The sequence below is a fragment of the Zophobas morio genome, unplaced genomic scaffold (genome assembly GCF_036711695.1).
Source record: "Zophobas morio isolate AGI-343-1 ecotype UQ-CSIRO unplaced genomic scaffold, CSIRO_AGI_Zmor_V1 ptg000031l, whole genome shotgun sequence".
In the NCBI taxonomy this organism is placed as follows: Eukaryota; Metazoa; Arthropoda; class Insecta; order Coleoptera; family Tenebrionidae; genus Zophobas; species Zophobas morio.
Window position 1 is genome coordinate 8,239,475 of NW_026972136.1, and position 25,899 is coordinate 8,265,373.

The following is a 25,899-nucleotide window of genomic DNA, read 5'->3' on the forward strand; positions in this document are numbered from 1 at the left end:
AAAGCTTTGGCCACTACTATTTTTATTACAAGTGCAGAAGTGTTGGTGTCAGCAAAAATATATTTCTTTACACAAAATATTGAAACACTGAAGAAATTATTGCATTCGTTAAATCAGGATTCGTTTCAACCTAAGAACGAAAAGCAGTTAGAACTAGTCAACTCTACTTTAAATTTGTGGAAAATTGTCTATGGATGGTTTCTGTTTATTGTTGCTCTAACTGTAATTATATGGGGCATTATTCCATTGTTAACAAACTCAACAGAAGTGCAGCAACTCCCTTTTTCCGCATGGTATCCCTACGATAGTACAGTGACACCGTTCTATGAATTGACATATGTATACCAAGTTGTTGGAATGTGGTATATATCTATGTCGAATGTAAATATTGGAACATTGTTTTACGCCTTACTAACGTACATTGTCGTTCAGTGTGATATTTTATATGACAACTGTAGGAATCTGACAAATGAACAAGCCCTTTTCAATCACAGATTAATTTCTTGTATTAAACACCACAGGGAAATTCTACGGTATTAACAAAAAAATAGAAATAAACGCATAAACCTAACAACATTTACTTCTAGTTTTGCTCAAAACAGTAATGAGATTTTTGAAATGGTTATTTTGGGTCAGTTTGTTACTAGCACAATTGTCATTGCAACAACTTTGTTTATGTTAACTTTGGTGAGTTACTTTTATTGTGATGTGTTCTCTACTAAGAAGGTCTGTTTACAAAGGTGGATCCCTTAAGTAAAGAAGGAATTATCATTGCAATGTACGCGGTGGCAATAATTACAGAAATATTTATTTACTGTTGGTTTGGAAATCAAGTTGATACCAAGGTGAGCTACTTAGTTATTAAAAAGCAAATATCCATATCTAACCGCCAAAATTTCGTGTTACATAAAGTCATAAAATCTATGAGTTAAAATAATGAAAAACAAAAATTTAAAAATACAATTAATAGAAATTCATTTATGATACTCGAAATTAATTTAAATTATGGAATTATTGTTAAAACGTATGAAACCTGTCAGTTATTACAAAAATCAAAAACCAATTGGTCCTAAAGTATTTAGACAGAATTTTCACACGTTTCATTTTTTCTCACAAGAATTATACACACATATTCTATTGATATAAATGGATGTTGATTCTGCAGATTTTATTTCTTTTACGATAACACCCAATACAAATGCTTATTATTTTACTCATTTTGTGGGATTTACTCTGGAAATCTTGAAAGCGACGTCATCAAAATTTTGGTTGGGAGGATCGACAAATTTGAGTTAGGAATCTATCAGACCAATGATAACTTCAAAATTTCTACAAAATTTCAGAGCAATGGAATATGAAATTTATAAAATAAATTATATTTTTTTTTTACAATTTTGATTTTTTCCTAAAAATCTGCACATGCAGGAGTTAAAAATGTGGGTGAGCCCACAAATTATAAGGGTACACGAATAATATTTTACACATTTTGGATTCGACTTAGCCAGCAAAATTAGGTTGATGTCAACAAATTTTGGAGAGACTCATCAGATAAATACTGATTAGCGTTTTATCATATTTAGTTTGAGCATTTGCAAGAATTCAGCAGATTTTCACTTTTTTCCACTTTTGTCTAAACTAAATTGGCCAATGTTCTGTTGACTAGTGTTACTTAAGAAAGTTCTTATTTACAATATTTACAATATTTACATACTTTTTTAGAATTTTCTGCCTCGACAAGTTTCTCCTTAGTGCAGTCATTGATTTAGTACTTTTAAAAATAAGTACATGAACTGTACAGAATTACTAATAAATTATCTCTTTAACTGACTATCTTAATTACCAACCAATTTCAGAAAAAAATTTAAAGAGGTCTTTTACTCCAAAGTATAGTTTATTTTCAGAAGTTTCAGTTAACCTGCGACGGTCTTCTTAATGTAAACAATTTAAAATTTAAAAAATATAGCAAATCTGTAATGGACATTTTTAAGTCTAAAACCAATATTTTTGAGAAATACTTATAGTTTTTTTTAGTAAAAAAATCTAATTTCGGTTTCTACGTTCTTATTCTCTACAATTTTTAGTTAAGCCTAATGCAAATTTTAGAGCTGACCACAACTTTCTGCTCCACATATTGCAAGCACTAAATATATTTAAATACCAATTTTAAAGTGTGAAATACAGATCCTTTATAACTTTTTTATTCTTAAAAATAAATCTGTAGTTATTTGAACAAATTTGTACCATTTTAAAATATATATGTAATGGCAACAATTTTTCAACTGTTTTTTAAGCAACTAAATTTTGAATGAAACAGAAAATTTTTGAGATATTTGACTAAATAACTTTTTTATTATTGATTTTAGAATATTGGTTGCTTTTGATTTCTTGTAGTAAAAAAATTAATGTTTCCATTTATAAAAAAATATGCGTAGTGTTCGATTAAAAACATTATCATTTCCGATTCTGCCGGAAGAGAGAATGAAAATTTGTGGTTACCATCACATAAATCTTTTAAAATGATACAAATTTGCTCCAAGACCTACAGGTTTATCTTTAAGAATAAAAAAGTTACAGGGGTTGTATCAAATAAAAGAGATATCCTGTATAAAAAATTTGCCTAAGTGGTATAAATCTTATTCAAAAATACGTTCCTTAAGTAGCTTTGAGTATCATAATAATTTACGCAAATTATATTTTTCTAGTTACAGTAAATATTCAGTGAGTTCACTAATGCGTCACAATGCGTACAAATCAACAAAACGCGAAATGTTATGTAATTATATTTAATAAACGCCGTACTCGTAATAAATATAAAAATAAAATCTCACCCAGAAAAACAGATAATTTTGTAGTGTCGTGGTCTACATAACAGTGGAAACATTATTAGTGTTAAATAAGACTTCTAATCTAAATATTAACGAACACAAATCTGTTGTTATAAGAATTATTGCTAGAATAATTGCAAATAAATTGCAAATAACACCGGAAACTGTATATCTCAAACAATAACGTAAACCATTTTCTTCAAATTATATGTAAGAAAAAAATCGATTTCCCTTGAGTTAAATTACACCACACATCAACTTTTAAAATAAATTTTCCTAATTTAAAATATGTACTTAATATTTTAGAATGTTTTCTCTAAAAGAAATCCAGTAACAATCTTTGTTAAAATATTTATTCCCTTTCAATAAAAGACTTACCATAATTCAATAATGAAAGACCATCCACTGCTTTATGTCGATTTAGCAGAGAACAATTTTGCTATAACTTATGCATGAATTGAATACTAGTTTTTATATTACATCAGTTTCATTTCATGTGCGGACAAGCTTTCTGCTCAAACGTGAAAGTTCTGCCAAACTGACTAGTTCGCTAAATCGCAACAAGTGTTTGAACGTTCAATATGTTAACATTAAATTGGAAATATACACTAAGAAAAAATATCCTAATGTTACAATTACTTGGACTGTGGCCGAAGGAAGAGAAAGTGTACAAATTAAATTTATATTCCACGTATACCTTCATCACAACAGTTGTGATTATGGGAGGCCATAATTTGTTCCAAATTCTAAATATTTGTTTCGTCTACAAAGACTTAAAAGCCTTGGCCACTACTATTTTTATTACAAGTACCGAAGTGTTAGTGTCAGCAAAAATATATTTCTTCACACAAAATATCGATACACTGAAGAAACTGTTGCGATCGTTAAATCAAGATTCGTTTCAACCTAAAAACGAAAAGCAGCTGGAATTAGTCAACTCTATTTTAAATTTTTGGAAAATTGTGTATGGATGGTTTCTATTTATTGTTGCTTTAACTGTAATTATATGGGGCATTATTCCATTGTTAGCAAACTCTACAGGAGTAAAGCAGCTGCCTTTTTCCGCATGGTATCCCTACGATAGTACAGTGTCACCGTTCTATGAATTAACATATTTATACCAAGTTGTTGGAATGTGGTATATATCTATGTCGAATGTAAATATTGGCACATTGTTTTATGCCTTACTAACATATGTTGTCGTTCAGTGTGATATTTTGTGTGACAACTGTAAGAATCTGACAATTGGACAATCGAGTTACAATCAGAGATTAACTTCTTGCATTAAACATCACAAAGAAATTCTGAGGTATACACAAATAAGTAGATATAAATGCAGAAATCTAACAATATTAACTTCTAGTTTTGCGCAAAACAGTAACGAGGTTTTTGAAATGGTTATTTTGGGTCAGTTTATTACCAGCACAATCGTCATTGCGACAACTCTGTTTATGTTAACGTTGGTGAGTTACTATTGACAGCGATGTGTTTTCTACTAAAATCTGTTTACGAAGGTGGATCCGTTAAGTAAAGAAGGAATTATTATTGCCATGTACGCGGTGGCAATAATTACAGAAATATTTATTTACTGCTGGTTTGGAAACCAAGTACATATCAAGGTGAGCTACTTTGTTATTAAAAACCAAAAACCCATATCTAGCCTAAACGGCATAGTTTCTTACTTACGCTCACATAAGGTTCGCGTTGACACAGTTTTAAAATTTGTAGGTTAAATCAATGAAAAACAAAAAACCAAATATATAGTTTACAGTAATTAATTCACTTATCACTCTTATCACATACGAACTTAGTTTCAAATCATGGAATTAAAACGAGTATGCTTGTGAGGTATAACAGAAGTTATAAAATGTTCATAATACAAATAATATGTAGATTGTTATTTGGTAACAAAAAAAGAAAACAAAAACAAAAACCAATTAATCTAAAATTTTGCTAAAATTGATTCTGCAAATTTTAGTTCCTTTAGGAGAATAACCATAGGTGTAAACGCATATTATTTTACCCATTTTCTATAAAAATTACTACGAAAATTTTGGAAGTGACGTCATTCAAATTTTGGTTTAGATAGATAGACAAATTTTGGTTAGCGGTTTATCAGACTAATTATAATTTCAAAGCTTCTACAAAATTTCAGAGCAATCGGATGTACTGTTTATAAAATAAATTGTAAAATTTTTTGGACCATTTTAATTTTTTTTTTTCAAAAATTTACAAATATAAAGTTTAAAACTAAGGGTGCGCTTATAAATCACACGTGTAGGCGAATAATATTAAAACCGACTTTACTAGTGCTACGATTAGGTTGACATCATAAAATTTTTCAGGAGGATAATCATATAAACACTAAATGAGATTTCACACTTACGACACGCTAACGTGTTTCTAGGTTTTCAGAGCAGTGGTTCTGTATTTTTAAACAAATTTTCACTGTTTCTTAAACTACTTTGAATTTTTTTCAAAAGTTCCAGCCTTGATGATTTTTTTACTACCAAGGAGAAAATGATTGCCAAATTAAGTTCCTGCTGTTCGGGACTAGTACTACTTCAGAAAATTTTTAGCTTGTAAGTTCAAGAAATTCAGAAGACATTTGTCAAAAAGATATAAATATTGTTCAAAAATACGTTTTTAATACAGCGTTGAGTAGTCCTTACAAATTTAGACAAACCTATAGATTATTCTGCTTGCAGTAAATATTCAGTGGGCTTGATGCCTGATAATGAAAACTATAATAATATTAATAATGGATTCATTTTATAGTGACGCAATTTTTAAATTGTAATTTGCTAAACGCTGTATTCGAAACAAATATAAAAATAAAATCTCACTGAAAAAATGTCGGCGACAACGTAATTAGAATTAAATAAGGCCACTAATTTAAATACTTACTGAAATATAAGGCTGTTATTGTGAGAATCATTGCCAGAATAATCTCAAACAACCCACTTCTGTAATCTTAAGCAATAACGCAAATAATTTTCATGAACTGTATGAACTATGAAATATGTACTTAAGAATATTTGAGAATATTTTGCTTAAAAGTAATCTAATAACAATTCCTGTTAAAATATGTATTCCGATTCAATAACCGACTTACCATATTCCAATAATGAAAGACCATTCACTGCTTAATCTGGATTTAACAGATAGCCGTTTATTATAAATTATGCATGAACTGAATACTATTAATTTTAGAATCATTGCGAGAATAATTGCAAATCACGTCTGAAATCTTATATTTTAAGCAATAACACAAACAAATTTCATGAAGTTATACATAAGAAAAAAAAACGATTTCCTTGAGTTAAATAACACCACACATCAAGTATGATAAAATAAAATAAAATTCCCAGTTTAAAATATGTACTTACATTTCAGAATATTTTCTCTAAAAGCAATCGAGTAACAATCCCTCTTCCCTTTCAATAAAAGACTTATCATAGACCAATAATGAAAGACCATCCACTGCTTCATTTCGATTTAGCACAGAACAATTTAACCATAAATTATGCATGAATTGAATACTAGTTTTTATATTACATCAATTTCATTGGATGTGCGGACGAGCTTTCTGCTCAAACGTGAAAGTTCTACCAAACTGACCAGTTCGCTAAATCGCAACATTTTTGAACAGTTTGAACAGTCAGTATGTTAAAATTAGACTGGAAATATACCACAAGAGAAAACATTCTAATGTTACATTTACTGGGGCTATGGCCTAAAGAAGACGAAGTGTACAAATTAAATTTATATTCTACGTATGCGTTCGTGTCAACAGTTGTGATTATGGGTGGCCATAATTTGTTCCAAATTCTAAATCTTTGTTTCGTCTATAAAGACTTGAAAGCTTTGGCGACTACTATTTTTACGACAAGTGAAGAAGTGTTAGTGTCAGTAAAAATATATTTTTTTACAAAGAATATCGGCGGTGTGAAAAAATTGTTGAATTCTTTATACAAAGATTCATTTCAACCTAAAAACGAAAAGCAAGTGGATCTGGCAAACTCTAGTTTAAATGTTTGGAAAATTGTGTATGGATATTTTTTATTTATAACTATTATATCTTCAATCATATGGAGCACTCTTCCGTTTCTAACAAAATCGGTAGAGAAGAAGCAGTTACCCTTGTCTGCTTGGTATCCCTACAATAATACAATATCACCGTTGTATGAACTAACTTTTTTACACCAAGTTCTTGGAATCTGGTATATAATTCTGTCGAATGTAAATATTGACACATTTTTTTATGCTTTACTAACGTGCATTGTCATTCAATGTGATATTTTGTGCGACAATTGTAAAAATCTGGAAAGTGTAAACTTCAATTTTAATCAGAGTTTAATTTTTTGCATTAAACACCAGAAGGAAATTCTGAGGTATGTGGTGATAAATGGAAATAAATTCAGAAAGCCAACCGCATTTAACTATTTCTAGTTTTGCTCAAACCACTAACGAACTTTTTGAAACGGTTATTTTGGGTCATTTTGTTACTAGTACCGTTGTAATTGCAACAACTTTGTTTATGATAACCTTGGTGAGTTAATTTTTCTTGTTGTGTGTCGTCTATTAAGAAGACCTATTTGTGAAGGTGGACCCCTTGAGTACGGAAGGACTGATTATTGTATTTTATGCAGTGGCAATAATTACAGAAATATTTGTTTACTGCTGGTTTGGAAACCAAGTGGATTTCAAGGTGAGCTTACTAACAACATAATTTTTAATACAAAAGTAAGAGTTTGTAAAAAAGCTTTTATTACATGCAACATTAAAAAAATCTCCAAAAACTGGTCCTCTCTCAAAATTTTGTAAAATAAATCGCACACGTGCCTTCGATTTCGTTTACACGCATTTTAGAATTTAAAAAAGCAGTTATTTAAACAGAGCTTTCCTCTTCTGTAAAGCACAGTCAGTTTTTTTTTTTGCATGTTAGAGCATATTCTTCATGAATGGTTTATTTAGTAATTTCTCATTAGGGCAAACGTTTTCTTTAAATTTACTTTTTTCTTAGAATTTCGGGAAACTTAAATGGAACATTTAATTTTAATTTAATTATTCTTTGCCAATAAATATAGGTAAAATAATACCACATTAACAAAAAACACTTAAGTCCTTACTTCAAAACATAGTTTTAAAAAATGTTTATTGAATTTTTTTTATTAATATTTTGTACTCACTCAAACAATACCACAGAGTTTTGAAGAAATTCGATCTTTTAAATACATACATTGTAAAGTTTAATCCTGCATTTTTTTATGATAACCTATTCTGTGGGGATCGGTATATTGTGTACTGAGGAACACGAATAACGGTGTTGTATTTTAACACAAATTAGATTTTTTTAATGACGACCTAATTCAACTTACTGGAAAGGTTGAACAAATATTTTAATCATTTAACCTTATGGTATTTTTTCTCTGCCGGTAAACAGGTGGGGAAGATTCGAACTAAAATTGCATAAATAAAAGAAACCTTGGTTCTAGACTCTCGTACAAAAGCAGTATATTATTAACCAAGGTTGTGAAGCGAAGCGCGAGTTCTAGAGGTGGCTTCGTAACCGTGGTTAATATACTATTTTTTTCATTAGTAGAAACCGGAAGACAATAAATTGAAAAAATAAACCTTCAATTTTTTGACGCAAAATGATTTTGTTTTGATTACTAATCAAACTTAACCTAAATCGTCAACACAAACAAAACCATTTAGACTTGTCGCTGAATTAATCATTTTATCTTCCACCGTCTACCATCTACCATGCGTATACTCAAGTAATATTAATAGTATACATGTATTCATTTTTTAAGAAATAATCACATCAAGGATTTCATACATAACCTCAATCTTCTTTTAGAACCTTGGTCGCAAAAGTTGAACTTTACTACCTCTAAACAAGTCGACAATTACATGTTTCATGGCTACTAGTAAAAAAAAATTTAATCTCAAAATTAACAACGAACTTTTAAACCAGTGATAACGTGAAAAAATGTAAATTCAGAAATTTTACTTTGTGATATTAATCAATCAATCCGGAACCAAGAAAGGGAAGTTTATGACGATTTATACAATCAGACAGATGTTTTTTATTTCTTTATTTTTTCACGATAATTAATTCAGTAGTTTCGGAAATTTTTCTGACGACACTATCGGGAAGCCAAAAATAATTTTAGATTTTCAAATTTTGAAGTTTTGCTTAGAAACTGTTGAAAGATGTCTGGGATATTTTCAAAGTTTGACTACCATTGCGGCAGAAACACCTTTTTAACAATATGAACACTAAAACAAAAGTCAATAAGGCTGATAACACTCCCACTGATAATAAGCAAGTATTTATATGCGTTTTAACCCTGGCAATTTTAACACACAATCAATTTTTCCCTAAATAATTTCTGACAAATTCGGTAACGTACAAAAAAAAAAAAATGCAAAACGACAGTTCTTTTATTTAGAAGAAACTATTAATGTTATCTTACCATCGTACATCTAATATAAAATATTTTATTAAACAGATTAATTAGTTAGAAGGAATTATCTAGCATTTTCTTTATTTTTGAGAAAAAACGTATTTATTGCTTGACGTAATGTGTTGTATTAAAATTTCACGCATACTTATTAAGTGAGCCGCCTCTAAATAATAGTGACAAAGACGAATCACTTCACGAACATTTTTTTTTATTCCAGCCTATCACACTATTTAAATAAAATATTTCACAATATTGTAAATAAGTTTCCAGAATCTTTGATTTAAAACGAACCTTATATGAAAGTAACTCACGACACAGTATTTATTTTCTTTAAATAAAAGACTCTTAACATGTTCCAATAATGAAAGACTATTCACTGTTTAATGTCGATTTAACAGAGAGCTATTTACCTATAAATTATGCATACATTGAGTATCAGTTTGTATATCATATCAGTTTTATTTCATGCATGGAAAAACTTTCTGTTCAAACGTGAATCTTCCACTCAACCGACCAGTTAGCTAAATCGTGACAAGTGTTTAAACGTTCGGCATGTTAAAATTAGACTGGAAATATACAACAAGAAAAAATATTTTAATGTTACAACTCCTCGGGTTGTGGCCTAAAGAAGACCAAGTGTACAAATTAAATTTATATTCGGCGTATGCATTTGTGTCAATAGTTGTGATTATGGGAGGCCACAATTTGTTCCAAATTCTAAACATTTGTTTTATCTACAAAGACTTAGGAGCTCTGGCGACAACTATTTTTACTACAAGTGAGGAAGTGTTAGTGTTGGCAAAAATATATTTCTTTACAAAGAATATTGGAAGTGTGAAAAAATTATTGAATTCTTTATACAAGGATTCATTTCAACCTAAAAACGAAAAGCAGATGGAACTCGTAAACTCTACTTTAAATTTTTGGAAAATGGTCTACGGATATTTTTTATTTACGATTACTTTATCTTCAATTACATGGAGCATCCTTCCCTTTTTAACAAAATCAGTAGAAAAGAGGCAGTTACCTTACCCTGCATGGTATCCATACAATAACACAATATCACCATTGTATGAACTAACATTTTTATACCAAGTTCTTGGAATGTGGTATATAATTCTGTCGAATGTAAATATTGACACATTCTTTTATGCTTTATTAACGTACATTGTCATTCAGTGTGATATTTTGTGTGACAACTCTAAAATCTGGCAAGTGGAAATTTAACTTTTAATGAGAGATTAATTTCTTGCATTGAACACCACAAAGAAATTCTGAGGTATGTGGCAATAAATGAGATAAGTGAAGAACGCTAACAGCATTTTTTTTCTAGTTTTGCTCAAAACACTAACGCTCTTTTTGAAATGATTATTTTGGGTCACTTTATCACTAGCACCATAGTAATTGCAACGACCTTGTTTATGTTAACTTTGGTGAGTTACTTCTCCTATTTTGTGACCTCCATTAAGAACTGTTTGTAAAGGTGGAGCCCTTAAGTAAAGAAGGATTGATTATTGCATTTTACGCAGTGGCAATAATTACAGAAATATTTATTTACTGCTGGTTTGGAAACCAAGTGCATGTCAAGGTGAACTTACCAACCCCATAATTTGTAAGCATTTGTTTGTAAAAATTAGTTGTTACAACATAAAAAAAATATGAAATGCAACTCCACAAAATTTCTGATATGTATCCAAAAAATTATGCCTGATGACATTATAGCGACACTTGCCTTCGATTTTACTTACACGCGTTTTTCTATTGTAATAAAAAGATCTACAGTTTTTTTCCTATCTCTATAGCCCAATTCATTCTTTGTGCATGTTAGAGCGTTTTCCTAACAATTTCTCGTAAGGACAAACCTGCTCTTTCAACATTACTCTGTTCTCCGAATTTAGGGTAACTTGTTAAAAAAAAGCGGGAAAATTATATGAACGCTTCTCTTAACACTTGAAACAAAAATCAATTTACAATTTATTATGTCTGCACATTTCTTGTAAACAAACACTAGGAAAATTAAAAACCACGTTATCAAAAAACTACTTGGTTTTCACAAAGCACAGATTTTAATAATTTTTTTACGGAAAAATCGGATATGGCATTTTTTATACAACTAACAAAATAAATTACACAAATCTGATTTTTTTGAAGATCCAATATGTATAAATTCTAAAAATAAAATAACAATCTATTTCACGACACATTTTTTAGTATAGATTTATTTAATAAATTATAAGACGATGTCAAAAATTTATCATAATGGTGAACAAACATTTAAGTCAAATATGCTAATGAAAATTGTTTTGTCTGATGGTGACCAAGATGACGAAGTTGGGGATTAAAATTGCATAAATCAAGAACTTAAAAAAATCTTAGGCTGGGACATTTCTTGTACAAAAAAAAAAAAAAATTACAGACCGCAAGATATTTACTAAGCAAAGTTCTTAGATATTGTGATCAGATTTCTGGTGAGGTTGAAGAGGAAAATTTTAGTTAGTGTTTTACCATGTACACGTTAACTTGAAAACACATGTGAAATTTCACGTTAATCAATCCATTAGTTTCGAAGATTATCGATCTTCTTAAATCTCCGAAAGTAGATAGACAGACGAAAATGTAAACGCTAATTTTCCTTATTCTAAAAGCTGTAAAGCGTCAAGGCAACATGAATTTAGCGTTCCTCAAAATGTCAATATTACAGTGAAGCTCGAAGAGCTAAAGCAAGTCTTGGATTTTCAAATTTTAAAGTTTCTCACAGAAACCATTAAGAACCGTTTCGGAAAAAAAACATTTTTTACAAATATGGCCGATAAACCAAAAATCAAGAAAGCCAGTAGCTATATGCCTTTTAAACCCAGCAATTTTGACACACAATCAACTTTTGCCACAAAAAATTATGACACATTAATTAGGGTGGTGAATGATCTAACCACAGAAAAGAAAAAAGACAGTTCTTCTATTTAAAAAAAATGATTAATGTCATCTCACCATCGTATAAGCGATTTCATCAGTTTAAAATGAAGCTTTAAATATACAATATTTCATAAGATTAATTACTTAAAAGGAATCATCTTGCAATAACTCGTCATCATTTTTTTTCTTTTTGAGTATAAACACGTTTATTACTTTTTTATCTTGCTGTTTTATATATGTATTAATTTCAGGCAAATTAAGTGAACGGCCTGCAGATAATATAACAAAGATCACCTAATGAATTTTTTTTTCCGAACATGGGATATCATATCACTATATACAATAAAATATTCCGCAGTTTTCTAAATAATATTCTGAAATTCTTTCTTTGAATTGAATGTTATTGCTATGGGAAAATAACTCACAATAAAGTATTTATTTCGCTGAAATAAAAGACTTTTACCATGTTCCAGTAATGAAAGACCAGTCACTGCTTAATGTCAATTTATTAGAGAGTTATTTAGCTATAAAATATGCATATATTGATTATCAGTTTTTAAATCACATCAATTTTATTTTATGCGTGGAAGAGTTTTCTGTTCAAACGTGAATGTTCCATCGAGCCGACCAGTCAGCCAAATCGTCAAAAGTGTTTAAAAGTTCAGTATGCTAAAATTAGAGTGGGAAAATACAATAAGAAAAAATATTCTAATGTTACAACTACTGGGGTTGTGGCCCAAAGAAAACGAACAATACAAATTAAATTTATACTTCACTTATGCATTCGTGTCAATAGTTGTAATTATGGGCGGTCATAATTTCTTTCAAATTTTAAATATTTATTTCGTCTACAATGACTTAAAAGCTTTGGCGACTACTATTTTTATTATAAGTGAAGAAGTGTTGGTGTCAGCAAAAATATATTTCTTTACAAAAAATATTGGAACCGTGAAACAATTGTTGACTTCGCTGAGCCAGGATATGTTTCAACCCAAAAACGAAAAGCAGTTGGAACTCGTACACTGTAGTGTTAATTTTTGGAAAATTGTGTATGGATGTTTTTTATTTATTGTTGGTTTTACTTCAATTGTATGGAGCATTCTTCCGTTTCTAACACAATCAGTAGAAAAGAAGCAATTACCTTTCGCCGCATGGTATCCCTATGACAGTACAATATCACCGTTGTACGAACTGACATTTTTATACCAAATTATTGCAATGTGGTATATATGTATGTCAAATGTAAACATTGGCTCACTATTTTATGCTTTATTGACATACATTGTCGTTCAGTGTGATCTTTTGTGTGACAACTCTCAGAATTTGGCAAGTGGACACTTCAATTGTATCGAAAAAGTAATTTCTTGTGTTAAACATCACAAGGAAATTCTGAGGTATCTGGTAATGAGTGGCAATAAATGCACAAAGCTAACAACAGCTAATTCTAGATTTGCTCAAAGTACTAACGAACTTTTCGAAATGGTTATTTTGGGGCAGTTCGTTACTAGCACGACCGTAATTGCAACGACCTTGTTTATGTTAACTTTGGTGAGTTATGTTTATTATTTTGTAACCTCTGCCAAGAAGAACACTTTTTGAAGGTGGATCCTTTAAGCAAAGAAGGACTAATTGTTGTATTTTACGCGATGTCAATAATTACAGAAATATTTATTTACTGCTGGTTTGGAGAGCAGGTTCATACCAAGGTGAGCACAACACAATTTTTATATTGAAGTTGTAAATTTAGATTTTGTTGTTGTAACCCTGTAAAAGTATGTTAGAGAATTTTGAAGAGGTGCTGTAAGTTTAAAGGTAAATAATAAAACGCAGACCAACAAAATTTTTTAGTCTTTGTAAATTATATCTTTCAAAAAATTTGCCTCGAGGCACAGTTTCCAGTAAATATTTATTTAATAATAATAAACATATGACGTCGTCAAGTTTTTGGATGCATAAAAAAATACAGTTATAATAAGAAAGTAATTTCATCTACTCCTTAGTAGAATCAACGATTTTAGTTTTGATTTGTAAGTATTAAACAAATAATAGCACCACTATTTGGCAAAATCACGCAAAATCCAGTAATTCGTTATTGACGGTATCAATAAAATTGTTTCCTGAGATATAAGCTTCCAAAATTTAAAAAGTTATTATTAAATCGCAAATAGTATTGTATATCGAGGCATATTTTTTAATGTAGATTTATTGAATTAATTTTTGAGCTGACGTCATCAATATTCTAAAAGGGATTAATATATAAATGTTCTCAGATGTTGAATTAATTTATACAGATAAAAATCTTCTCCAAAATTTGCAAAAATGAAATAGGCATCACACAAAAAAAATTTAACCTATAAGCGGAAAAGTTAAAATCTCATACATTATTAAACCACAAATAAAGAAAGTTATCACAATACAAATTTTACATCATATTTGCCTATCAAAATTTTTAAATCAAATTTTTGATGAGGATACGGAGACATTTTACTCAGCTTTTCATCATCTACATGACAATTTCACCTAATTACTTACAATATACAATCCACACATTTCAAAGATTTTGTATTCCCCAAGTTGTTAAATGTCGTGAAAATTTTTGTTCGAATGACTCTGTTACTATATATCCTTTGCGTAAGTTAGGACAGCAAAAATATCTTTCAATTTTCAAATTTTACATTTCATTCCAGGTTAGAGTAGAGAATTATCTACTCACAGAACTGCTGAAGTTATTTGATAATAATATCAAAACCAATATATCAAAAAAATATTTTTCAAGCTATTTCCTACTTTTTGATTTCTGAGCTGCTTGTATAAAATGTTTCCAAAAATACTCCAGTGGCTCATTATATTATAAAACAAATAAATGAAAATCTCAGCAGTCACATTATAAGAAAAAAATAGCCCATGAGGGCATCGAATCCGCGACTTTCGCATTACTGACACACGCGAAACCATATCAATTATTGACCGCTTACGGAACGTTCTTCGTATATTAGTATAAAATGTTACACAGTTCTGATTTTTTTTGTGCAAATCTGGATGGCTAGGATAAAAAACCTAAAAGAGATTCATAAACCACAAGTACACTAGAATGTTTTTTTTTCAATAAAATTTAAAAAGCATTTAGCATGCAACTCTTGAGATGTCATAATCAAAATTTTGGTAGAGACGACGAGATTTTGGTTAGTTCAGAAGATAATTAGAAAACATATTTAAAACTTCATATCTAACAAAATCGCCGAAACACGGCAAACAAAAAAGTTATCATGTGTCAAGACCAAAATAGCTTTTTAGATTTTTGAATTTTAAACTTTACCTTGGAAACTATTAAAAGATTTTTAAGGCTTGACAAAGAATCGTTTTTCCGGAAAGACACATTTTTTACAAATATGAACACCTAAACAAAAATCAGAAAGATTAATAACATAATAACACTTACTGATTATAAGCAAAAAGCTACATACAAATTTTCCCAAAAAAAAAATGACAATTTAGGTACGGTGTTGAATATTACCAAAGCACAAAAAAGAAATGCAAACACGATAGTCCCTTTATTAAAAGAAATAAACCAGTATAGCTGGAGACAAGCATTTCGTCATCGAAAAATTAAGCTTCTAATATGAAATATTTTGTATGAAATAGTTAAAAGGAATCATCTTGCAACAAGTCGGTATAATATTTTGAGGATAAACATACATATTGTTTGACGTAATGTGATATTTTTGTAAAATTTGACCCATTTTATGTTAGCTGCCTTAAATACAACAACAAAGACGGATCGCTTCACTATTTTTTTTTTTCGAAGCATGGCATATCATACTAGATTAAATAAAATATTCCGCTTCGATTTAAAATGAATCTAATAAGAAAGTAACTCAGGATTCAGTATATATTTCACTTAAATAACCGACTTTTACCATGTTCCAATAATGAAAGACCATCCACTGGTTAATGTCGATTTAGCAGAGAACTATTTAGCCATAAATTATGCATACATTGAGTATCAGTTTTAATATTTTATATCAGTTTTATTTCATGCAAGGAAGAGCTTTCTGTTCAAACGTGAAAGCTCTGCCCAGCCGACCAGTCGCTAAATCGTAACAAGTGTTTAAAAGTTCAGTATGTTAAAATTAAACTGGAAAAATACAATAAGAACAAATATTCTAATATTACAACTATTGGGGTTGTGGCCTAAAGAAGACGAAGAGTACAAATTAAATTTATACTCCACTTATGCATTCGTGTCAATAGTTGTAATTATGGCAGGTCATAATTTCTTCCAAATTTTAAATATTTATTTCGTCTACAACGACTTAAAAGCCTTGGCGACTACTATTTTTACTATGAGTGAAGAAGTGTTGGTGGTGGTAAAAATATATTTCTTTGTACAAAATATTGGAACCGTGAAAAAGTTATTGACGTCTCTAAACCAAGATTCATTTCAACCTAAAAACGAAAAGCAGTTGGAGCTCGTAAATTCTACTGTAAATTTTTGGAAAATTATATATGGGTGCTTTTTATTTAATGTTGGTTTAACTTCAATTGTGTGGAGTAGTATTCCGTTCCTAACAGAATCAGTACAAAAGAAAAAGTTTCCTTTCCCCGCATGGTATCCCTACGATAGTACAGTATCACCTTGGTATGAACTGACATACTTATACCAGGCTCTTGGAATATGGTACATAGCTATGTCGGATGTAAATATTAACACATTGTTTTTTGCTTTACTGACGTACATTGTCGTCCAGTGTGATCTTTTGTGTGACAACTGTAAAAATGTGACAAATGGACATTTCAGTTCTACTCAAAATATAATTTCGTGCATTAAACATCACAAGAAAATTGTGAGGTATACGGTAACGAATAGAAGTAAACGCAGAAAACTCACACCCCTTACTTCTAGATTTGCTAAAAGCTCTAACGAAGTTTTCGAAATGGTTATTTTGGGTCAATTCGTTACCAGCACAGCCGTGATTGCAACAACCTTGTTTATGTTAACTTTGGTGAGTTAATTTTTACTGTTTTGTATCCTGTGTTAAGAAAAACTCTTTATGAAGGTGGATCCTTTAAGTAACGAAGGACTAATAGTCGTAGTTTACTCGGTCGCAATAATTACGGAAATATTTATGTACAGTTGGTTTGGAGAGCAAGTTCATTTTAAGGTGAGCACAACACAATTTTTAATATTGAAAACACAAATCTGTAGAAGAACAAAATTTGTTACTATTTTTTAAATTTAAACTTCCAAAAAAACTCGCTTTAAGGCATATTGTTTATTTAATAATATTTTTATCTTACTTTTTCGTTGGGAACATATTTATTAATTTTGACATGCAAGTGTTAACACCAATAACAGCACTACTTTGTTTCCAAAATCACATAAAATTCGTTTTTAAAAAAATAGTTTCAAAATTTACAACCGTATTATTAAAACGCAAATAGCATTGTATTTCGAGGCATATTTTTTAATGTATAATTATTGAAAACATTTTTGAGATGATGTCATCAACAACAAAAAAATGAGATAAATATTGCAATAAATCGAGTTTATGACCGAAAATGTTTTTATTTGTTGTGAACAATAAATGTTAGTTATTTCACCATGAATGTTCTCAGATATTGAATTAATTTTGACACAAAAAAAGTAAAATTTACAACGATGTTGAAGTTGAAGATGAAAACAAAAATATCAAAATTGATTTAAAGTGTCAACTTTAAAAAAATATAACGTAATTTCTTGACGGTAACATGTGAGCGAAAAAGTAAAATCCCATATAACTTATGACGCGTACTGAATTTGGCCATCGTGCATGAAAATTGCTGTCATTTTATTATATAGTTTTTTAAAATATATATAATTATATAACAGTCACAGTGTAAGAAAAAAAGTGGCCCATGACGGCACTAAACCCGCGCATTTTCGCATTTATAGTTATCGATTTTTTTTTACAAAAATGGCTAGGACAAAAACCCAAGAAAGATTCATGAATCACAAGTATAGGAAATTTTATAAAATTTAGACAATAAAAAAAATAATTGACCACGCAAAAAAAGAAGTTTTGGTGGGGATAAATCGGTTTTAGTTAGTGTTTTACTATTCACATGATAATTTCAAAGAACATCCAAAAATTCACTCTAACCAATCTAGAAAATTTCGGAGATTATAGGCTTGACAAAATCACCAAAACATGACAAACAGACGGAAACGGGAAACATAATTAGACGTTTGGTAATGGGACGCAAATTTTAAGTTAGAAAAAATCTTGAATTTGCGAATTATAAACTTTACCTTAGAATTTATTAAAAGATTTTGTGATAGTTTTCACAAATATGGACAGTAATGCAAAAGTCAAGAAGGTTAATAAATAAATAAATCATCATTGGAAGAATTCCCTATCAATTTTTTTTTTCGAGTATAAACATACTTAATTATTACTCGTTTAGACGTGCTATTTTATTATATGCATTCCACACATTTTAAGTGAACTGCCATAAATGTAATAATAACAAAGATCGATAGGATCGCTTCGCTATTTTTTTTTCGAAGCATGGCATATAATAAAATCATATAATAAATAATATTCCAGAACTTTCGATCTAAAATAAATTTAATGAGAAGGCAACTCACGACACAATTTATTTCATTTAAATAAAAGACTTTTACCATGTTCCAATAATGAAAGACCATCCATTGCTCAACGTCGATTTAGCAGACTGTTATTTAGAAATAAATAATGCATAAACTAGATATCAGTTTTTAATGTTATATAATTTACGTTGAAAAGCTTCCCGTTCAGAATCTAAAGCTCTACCAAACTGACCAGTCAGCTAAATCGCGCCAAACGAAACGTTCAGCATGTTAACAATAGACTGGAACTTTACAATAAAGAGAAATATTTTTATACTACAATTACTAGGGCTCTGGCCTCAAGAAGACGAAGTGTACAAATTAAATTTATATTCCATTTATGCATTCGTGTCGATAGTCGTCATTATGGGTGGTCACAATTTCTTCCAAACTGTGAACATTTGTTTCGTTTACACAGACTTAGAAGCTTTAGCAACCACCATTTTTATTACAAGCACTGAAGTTTTAGTGTTAGTAAAAGTATACTTCTTTACGCAAAATATAGGAAGACTGAAAAAATTACTGAGTTTATTAAAGAAAGACGTATTTCAACCTAGAAACGAAAGGCAGGTAGAGATGATTAAACCGATTTTAAATTTTTGGAAAAACGTACATGGAAGCTTTATGTTTATCGTTGTTTCAACTATAATCGTCCAATCCATTAATAAAAACCAGCTGCCTTTCTCTGCATGGTATCCCTACGATTACACGATTTCTCCGCTGTATGAATTGACATATTTATATCAAGTGGTTGGAATGTGGTACATAGCTCTGTCGAATGTAAATATCGGCACATTGTTTTATGCTTTATTGACGTACGTCGTCGTGCAATGCGATATTTTATGCGACGATTGTAAGAATCTGACTGGACCTTTAATTTCTAATCAGAGAATAATTTCATGTATAAAACACCACAAGGAAATTTTAAGGTATGCGAAATATAAACAAAAATTGTGAAATTTTAGCAATTCTTTTCAGTTTTTCTGAAAGCGTTAATGATCTTTTCGAAATGGTTATTTTGGGTCAGTTCGTTACTAGCACGATCGTTATTGCAACTACTTTGTTTATGCTAACTTTGGTGAGTTGGTTTGGATTTGTATTCTCTAATAAAAATAATGTTTATTAAGGTGGATCCTTTAAGCAAAGAAGGATTAATTACCGTACTATACGCAATGGCAGTTATCACAGAAATATTTATTTACTGCTGGTTTGGAAACCAAGTTGATCTCAAGGTAAGCTCCGTTTTAAGCTAGATTTTCGCATCAAAAGTGATTTATTTAATCATTTTCGTTCCGTCCTTAAAACCGAAGTAAATTATAAATTTGTTGTCTTAATTACCTATTTTTTCTAAGTTCAAAATCATGTGAAGTGATTCTCAACATTTATTAAAATACCTTGTCGTAAAACTTTCTAATCCTTCCTAAACGGTAACTCAGCGAATTATTTTAGTGATGTATATCGTTTTTAATAAAAAAAATCACGAAATTAAGACAAATATTTTTTCACCATGATTTATTTCTTAAATGTTGTAGACACACGTTGATTATCTTTTCTACATTTTTACTTCTAATAAGCAAAAAAATACATGAAATGCTGATTCTTTTTATTTTATTTTATCTTCTTAGAAGCAGTTGTTTAACGAATTTTCTACAAAAAAGTTAAAGTTTTCGTAATCGTATACATTACCTTTTTGTAACTTGATTATTCCACAGACTTTACTATAACAGTTAATACACAGATGTGCTTCTGTTTTACTTTATACTAATTTATAAAATGTTGGAAACTTAGTTATTATGCAACTGCGTAAAAAATGAAATAATAACCCTGAATGAGATACACCCATTTTCTCCTACTAATTAGGACACAATTAAATATTTACAATTCGACTACACTTAATTAGGTAGTTTTGTTCTGTTAAATTAGATAATGATACCCACGTCATTTCCCAAATAATGCATATTTGATATCGTAATTTTAAAATACAAGGCTGAATTGTCATCATCAGAAGTTATAAAACCACTGAACATTATCAGAATCTATCAGTAAATTAAACGTGAAGTAACTGGGCTCATAATGCAAAAGCTCAATTTCAAACGTACAATACGAACAAATATTGTAATATTAAAGTTAATGGGACTGTGGCCAGAAGACGACAACACATACACATTAAATCTGTACACTATGTATGCATTTATCACGATTGTTGTGATCATGGGTGGTCACAATTTCTTCCAAATTATAAACATTTGTTTCGTGTACAAAGACCTAGAAGCTCTAGCAACAACCATTTTTATTACAAGTACCGAAGTACTAGTGTTAGTAAAAGTATACTTTTTTACTCAAAATATAGGAAGGCTAAAAAATTTATTGAGTTTATTAAAGAAGGATGTATTTCAACCCAGAAACGAAAAGCAGATGGAATTGATTGAACCTACCTTAGATTTTTGGAAAAATGTACATAGAAGCTTTATGTTTATTGTTGTTTCAACTATAGTCGTCCAGTCCGTTAACAAAAACCAGTTGCCGTTTGCTGCATGGTATCCATACGATTATACAGTAACGCCTTTCTATGAATTGACATATTCATACCAAGTTATTGGAATGTGGTATATAGCTATTTCGAATGTAAATATTGGCACATTGTTTTACGCTTTACTAACGTATATTGTCGTTCAGTGTGATATTTTATGCGACGACTGTAAGAATCTGACAAATGAACGCTCCAGTTTTAGTCAGAGATTAGTTTCATGTTTGAAACACCACAAGGAAATTTTAAGGTATGCAAAACATTAATAATCAAACAATTGTTGGGAAATTATTAGTTTCAGTTTTTCTCAAAATGTTAATGATCTTTTCGAAATGGTTATTTTGGGTCAATTCGTTACTAGTACGGTCGTTATTGCGACAACTTTGTTTATGTTAACCTTGGTGAGTTGGTTTTTTTATATATTCTCTAATAAAATAATGTATATTAAGGTGGATCCTCTAAGCGAAGAAGGATTCGTTACTGTATTATACGCGATAGCAATAATTACTGAAATATTTATTTACTGCTGGTTTGGAAATCAAGTTAATCTCAAGGTAAGATAGATATTAACTCTATAACAATTTTTGACGAAACAAAAATTTTTGTGTACTTATTTGGTACAAATTTTAAAATTGTTTGATTATTTTGTTGTCAATGTAGGGCGAAAAATTCTCCACAAAATTTACTTGAAAGATTGAAGAACTTTGTAATCCTACCTAAGAGTTGAGTCTGTGATGTGTTAGATTGAATATTTAATAAAACAAAAGTTCTCAAAATATAGAACACCATAACTGATTTTTTTAATCTTTCCAAAAAACATCAAAACACAAAAAAAATTAAATTAACCCAAGGACTAAATCTCTGTGTATACAATCTCCGAACCCAGTGTGTTTCCTGGTATAACCTCAAAAAAAATATTTTAAAATATTATTAAGCGTATTCTTACAAAAAACACTAAAAAAGTTTGTAAAAAAATATTCCTTGAAACGTTGTGGTAACATATAATTTGTCTGAATTACTTAAACAGGATAAACTTAAAAAATATGTATTTGTTGTCCTTAAGGAATAATAATATAATACTCTACATGCTATCTGTATCTTTCATAGTTTTGAAATGCACATTTTATCTAACCAATAGATATGTTACCTGAAAAAATTTCTTAATTAGTAAAAAATTCAATATTAGTAGATTTTTTGTTTTTCGAGAAACACCCAACAATTTTTGACAAGTTTTTAACCTTGAATTGGAGCATGGGTTTGTTGAAAATATCTTTAAAGGTATGATCGATAATACTTAACATAAAAACTATAAAATTCTATTTAAAAACAAAGCCTATAACGTCATAGCTCGAGAGGAGATGACGTCACAAATATCTACAACAACTTAAAAAGAGCGTAAATACAAAAAAAATCTGTTAGAGTTAGCCTTGTAATTATTGCATTTATTCTATCAGTAGCTGAAACATCCTATATATTTTCACTAAAAAATTTAAAGAGATTTTTTTTTACTTCTTATGATCAGAATTTTTAAAATGATCACTCAGTAACACTAATCAACAACATCTTTCACCTAACATCTTATAAGACGGTTTTTTAAAATATCTTTTCTATTGATTTTAACCCAACAATAAACGACTGATTACTGATTCTCAATGAGTGCAATAAGCGCAAACATCCGACAAATTGCATAAAAATCAAATACGTAGATACGTTAAAAATTGTATATTGTTTAGTCTCCTAACTAAAGACTGAACGATACATCCATGTCATTTATTCAGACTTAATAAAATATGCATAAATTAGATTGCATTGTGATTTATCCCTGTCATATAATTTGCTAGCCTTTTTTATGCGCGGAATACAGTTTCACTCCAAAACTTTGTTTAACCAGTCAGTAAACGAAGAGCTTTCGAGCGAATAATATGTCCACCAGTAAAAAATTCGATTGGACACACACAATTAAAACAAATATTTTAATGCTACGATTAGTCGGTTTGTGGCCTAACACCAACGAAAAATATGCAGTGAATTTATACACAGTTTATGCTTTCATATCAGTGGTTGTTATAATGGGTGGAAACAATTTTTTCCAAATCATGAATATATTTTTCGTGTATAGGCATTTGGAAGCTTTAGCATCCACTATTTTCATCACGATTACTTATCTTCAAGCTTCGATCAAGATATATTTTTTCATAAAAAATATTGGATTAGTTAAAAAACTCGTACAGTTATTGAGTGGAAGTAGTTTTGGACCAAAAAACGAACAACAACTTAACATTGTCAAACCTACCATGAAAATCTGGGAGACAGTTTACGTTTGGTTCTTTTTTATTGTGGCTGTGACAACTTTCGTGTGGTCAATTATTCCGCTGAAGAATACCTCTCAAAGTAAGCAATTACCATTAGCTGCCTGGTATCCTTACAACAACACTATGTCACCATTATACGAGCTCACATATTTGTACCAAACTGTGGGAATGTGGTACTTTGCTGTAGCAAATGTAGATATGGACACTTTGATTGTGGCTTTAATGATGTATATAGTTGCACAGTGTGACATTTTGTGTTCCGATTTACAAAATATTACGAACAAAAATTCTTGCAATGTTAATAAACAAATAACTGACTGCATTAGGCAACATAAGGAAATTTTAAGGTATTTTTAACCGCAGGTATTGTTGTTAAAAAATGTGTAACTTTTATTTTCAGTTTTGCTCAAGATAGTAATAAATTTTTCGAAATGATTATTGTGGGACAATTTTTTACCAGTATATTAGTCCTCACAGCAACGATGTTTCAGTTATCTTTGGTAGGTTTAATGCAACTAAAGTTAGCATAGAGAATCAACAAAAACTGTTTAAAGGTTAATCCTATAAGTAGTGTGGGTTTAGCTAGAATAATGTATGCATCAGGAGTTACCACCCAAATTTTCATTTACTGCTGGTTCGGAAATGAAGTTGAAGTAAAGGTGAGAGATATATATTTACTTTCCGTTTTTCGTTTTATGAGAAATTATTAACGTTTTTTACGGAATACAAATGTTACTTTGTTAAAAATAATATTAAAAACTACAGCGACAACAGTGTTTTTACATGTAATTAGAAAACTAAAAATTTTGAAGTGAAAATTTGCAAGGTCTTACCTAACACCCTTTTAATCGTTATTATAGAACATACATTTAAAATTTATTCTTCCCTTTTAAAAAGACCGTTACACTAATATTACAGATTTTGTTACTAAAATCGTTCCAAAAAGTGACCCATCTTGTAGTATATGTTCCCAGTATCACGACCCTGGGTTTATGTTTCGTGCAATTGCTAAAATACTAGACATATATGCTTTTGTATATAAAAAAATTATAGTTTCTTAAATCTGCCAAAAATATAGATACTAAGATATCAAACAAAAAACAAAAACATCTTTTTACAAAAATTTAGTTCTTTTAATGGATGTTTTGTTTCAACTCTTATCCTGGCGCCATCATCATTTTTTGCGAAAATATTTAAGTTAGGAAAATCTTCTTGAAAGAGTTCCACTTCTTAAAACAGCAAGAAACAACGCGTTTTTACTCGTATCTGAAAGATGAAAGGTGTTTTGCCAAAAACCACCCAATTTTTCATCGTTCAAATCTTTTGACCATTTATTTTATTCAGATGGTAAGATACTGAAAAAAAACGTAATTTCTGCCAAACTTAGCTGTTTGTTTGCAAACTTTTCGAAAATCTTATTGGTTTTGATTGGATTATTTATTACCTCCATTTCTTTTTGGAGAAAGTAATTCCTTAAATAGTAAATTTTCTCACAAATGATCTGATTTTAATTTTCGACTTTTTTAGGAGCGATCTACTGATCACTACACTTGTGATTAATATTAAAAATACATCTAGACCCGGTTTATAGAATACGAATTAAGGTTAATTGTCGATTAACTTTTAATTGAGGTCCGTTGGTAGGCAACGTGCATCTTTTAACTAATCGCAGGCTTGTATGCTACATTTTAATCATCTGTTAAATTAAACGGCGATTAAATATTTAATTCGCTGTTTATAAACCGGCCCTTAATTTTATCAATAAATCAAAAGTTAGTGTAATTTCCCATAAATTTTAAGTTCATCTTTATTGAAAACTATGCCCCAGGTTAGGGCTTTTCCTGAATTTGAGTAATATTTTTAAATATGTATCTTAGAATTGCGAACACCATATGCTGCCCAAAAAATGATACAGTATCTTTCAGCTTCACAAGTTATTTGTAATAATTTATTACCATCAAAATTTACACTTCAGATGTTACAATGTGACATTTGTCAGACCAGCCACTACAAAATGGAACAAAAAAAGTACAAAAAATAGTGTAAAATCGATGCTTTATAAAACAACTCACTCATTTCTTAGAAAATTGGTCTGACGACTCGACGATTTTATATCGATTTTGACCAAACAAGAAACAAGTTAAAATTGTATAAAATGAAAGTACATAGAAAATTTCAAAACTAAAGGGTGAACGTTACATCCATGTTATTTGTTCAG

At 29.8% G+C, this 25,899-nt stretch overlaps 2 protein-coding genes across 2 annotated transcripts; both read left to right on the forward strand.

Moving 5' to 3' along the window:
• Window positions 1–4,219: 4,219 nt before the first annotated feature.
• On the forward strand, window positions 4,220–18,406 carry LOC135139363 (odorant receptor Or1-like). The gene is made up of 6 exons (XM_064069568.1): window positions 4,220–4,288; window positions 4,340–4,444; window positions 16,330–17,063; window positions 17,118–17,217; window positions 17,272–17,376; window positions 18,332–18,406. The coding sequence occupies exons 1-6, from the start codon at window positions 4,220–4,222 to the stop codon at window positions 18,404–18,406; spliced, it is 1,188 nt and encodes a 395-aa protein (XP_063925638.1).
• Window positions 18,407–19,070: 664 nt separating this feature from the next.
• LOC135139364 (odorant receptor Or1-like) lies at window positions 19,071–20,566 on the forward strand. The gene is made up of 4 exons (XM_064069569.1): window positions 19,071–19,771; window positions 19,821–19,920; window positions 19,970–20,074; window positions 20,555–20,566. Exons 1-4 carry the CDS (start codon window positions 19,071–19,073, stop codon window positions 20,564–20,566), a joined length of 918 nt encoding a protein of 305 aa, XP_063925639.1.
• The last annotated feature ends 5,333 nt before the right edge of the window (window positions 20,567–25,899 follow it).

Bases quoted from the DNA above. Each gene is read 5' to 3' on its own strand.
- LOC135139364 (XM_064069569.1), top strand. From the start codon at position 19,071: ATGTTAACAATAGACTGGAACTTTACAATAAAGAGAAATATTTTTATA. The intron at 19,772-19,820 runs GTATGCGAAATA...AATTCTTTTCAG, and splicing joins CACCACAAGGAAATTTTAAG to TTTTTCTGAAAGCGTTAATG. The intron at 19,921-19,969 runs GTGAGTTGGTTT...ATGTTTATTAAG, and splicing joins CTTTGTTTATGCTAACTTTG to GTGGATCCTTTAAGCAAAGA.
- LOC135139363 (XM_064069568.1), top strand. From the start codon at position 4,220: ATGGTTATTTTGGGTCAGTTTATTACCAGCACAATCGTCATTGCGACA. The intron at 17,064-17,117 runs GTATACGGTAAC...CCTTACTTCTAG, and splicing joins CATCACAAGAAAATTGTGAG to ATTTGCTAAAAGCTCTAACG. The intron at 17,377-18,331 runs GTGAGCACAACA...ATAATTTCAAAG, and splicing joins GAGAGCAAGTTCATTTTAAG to AACATCCAAAAATTCACTCT.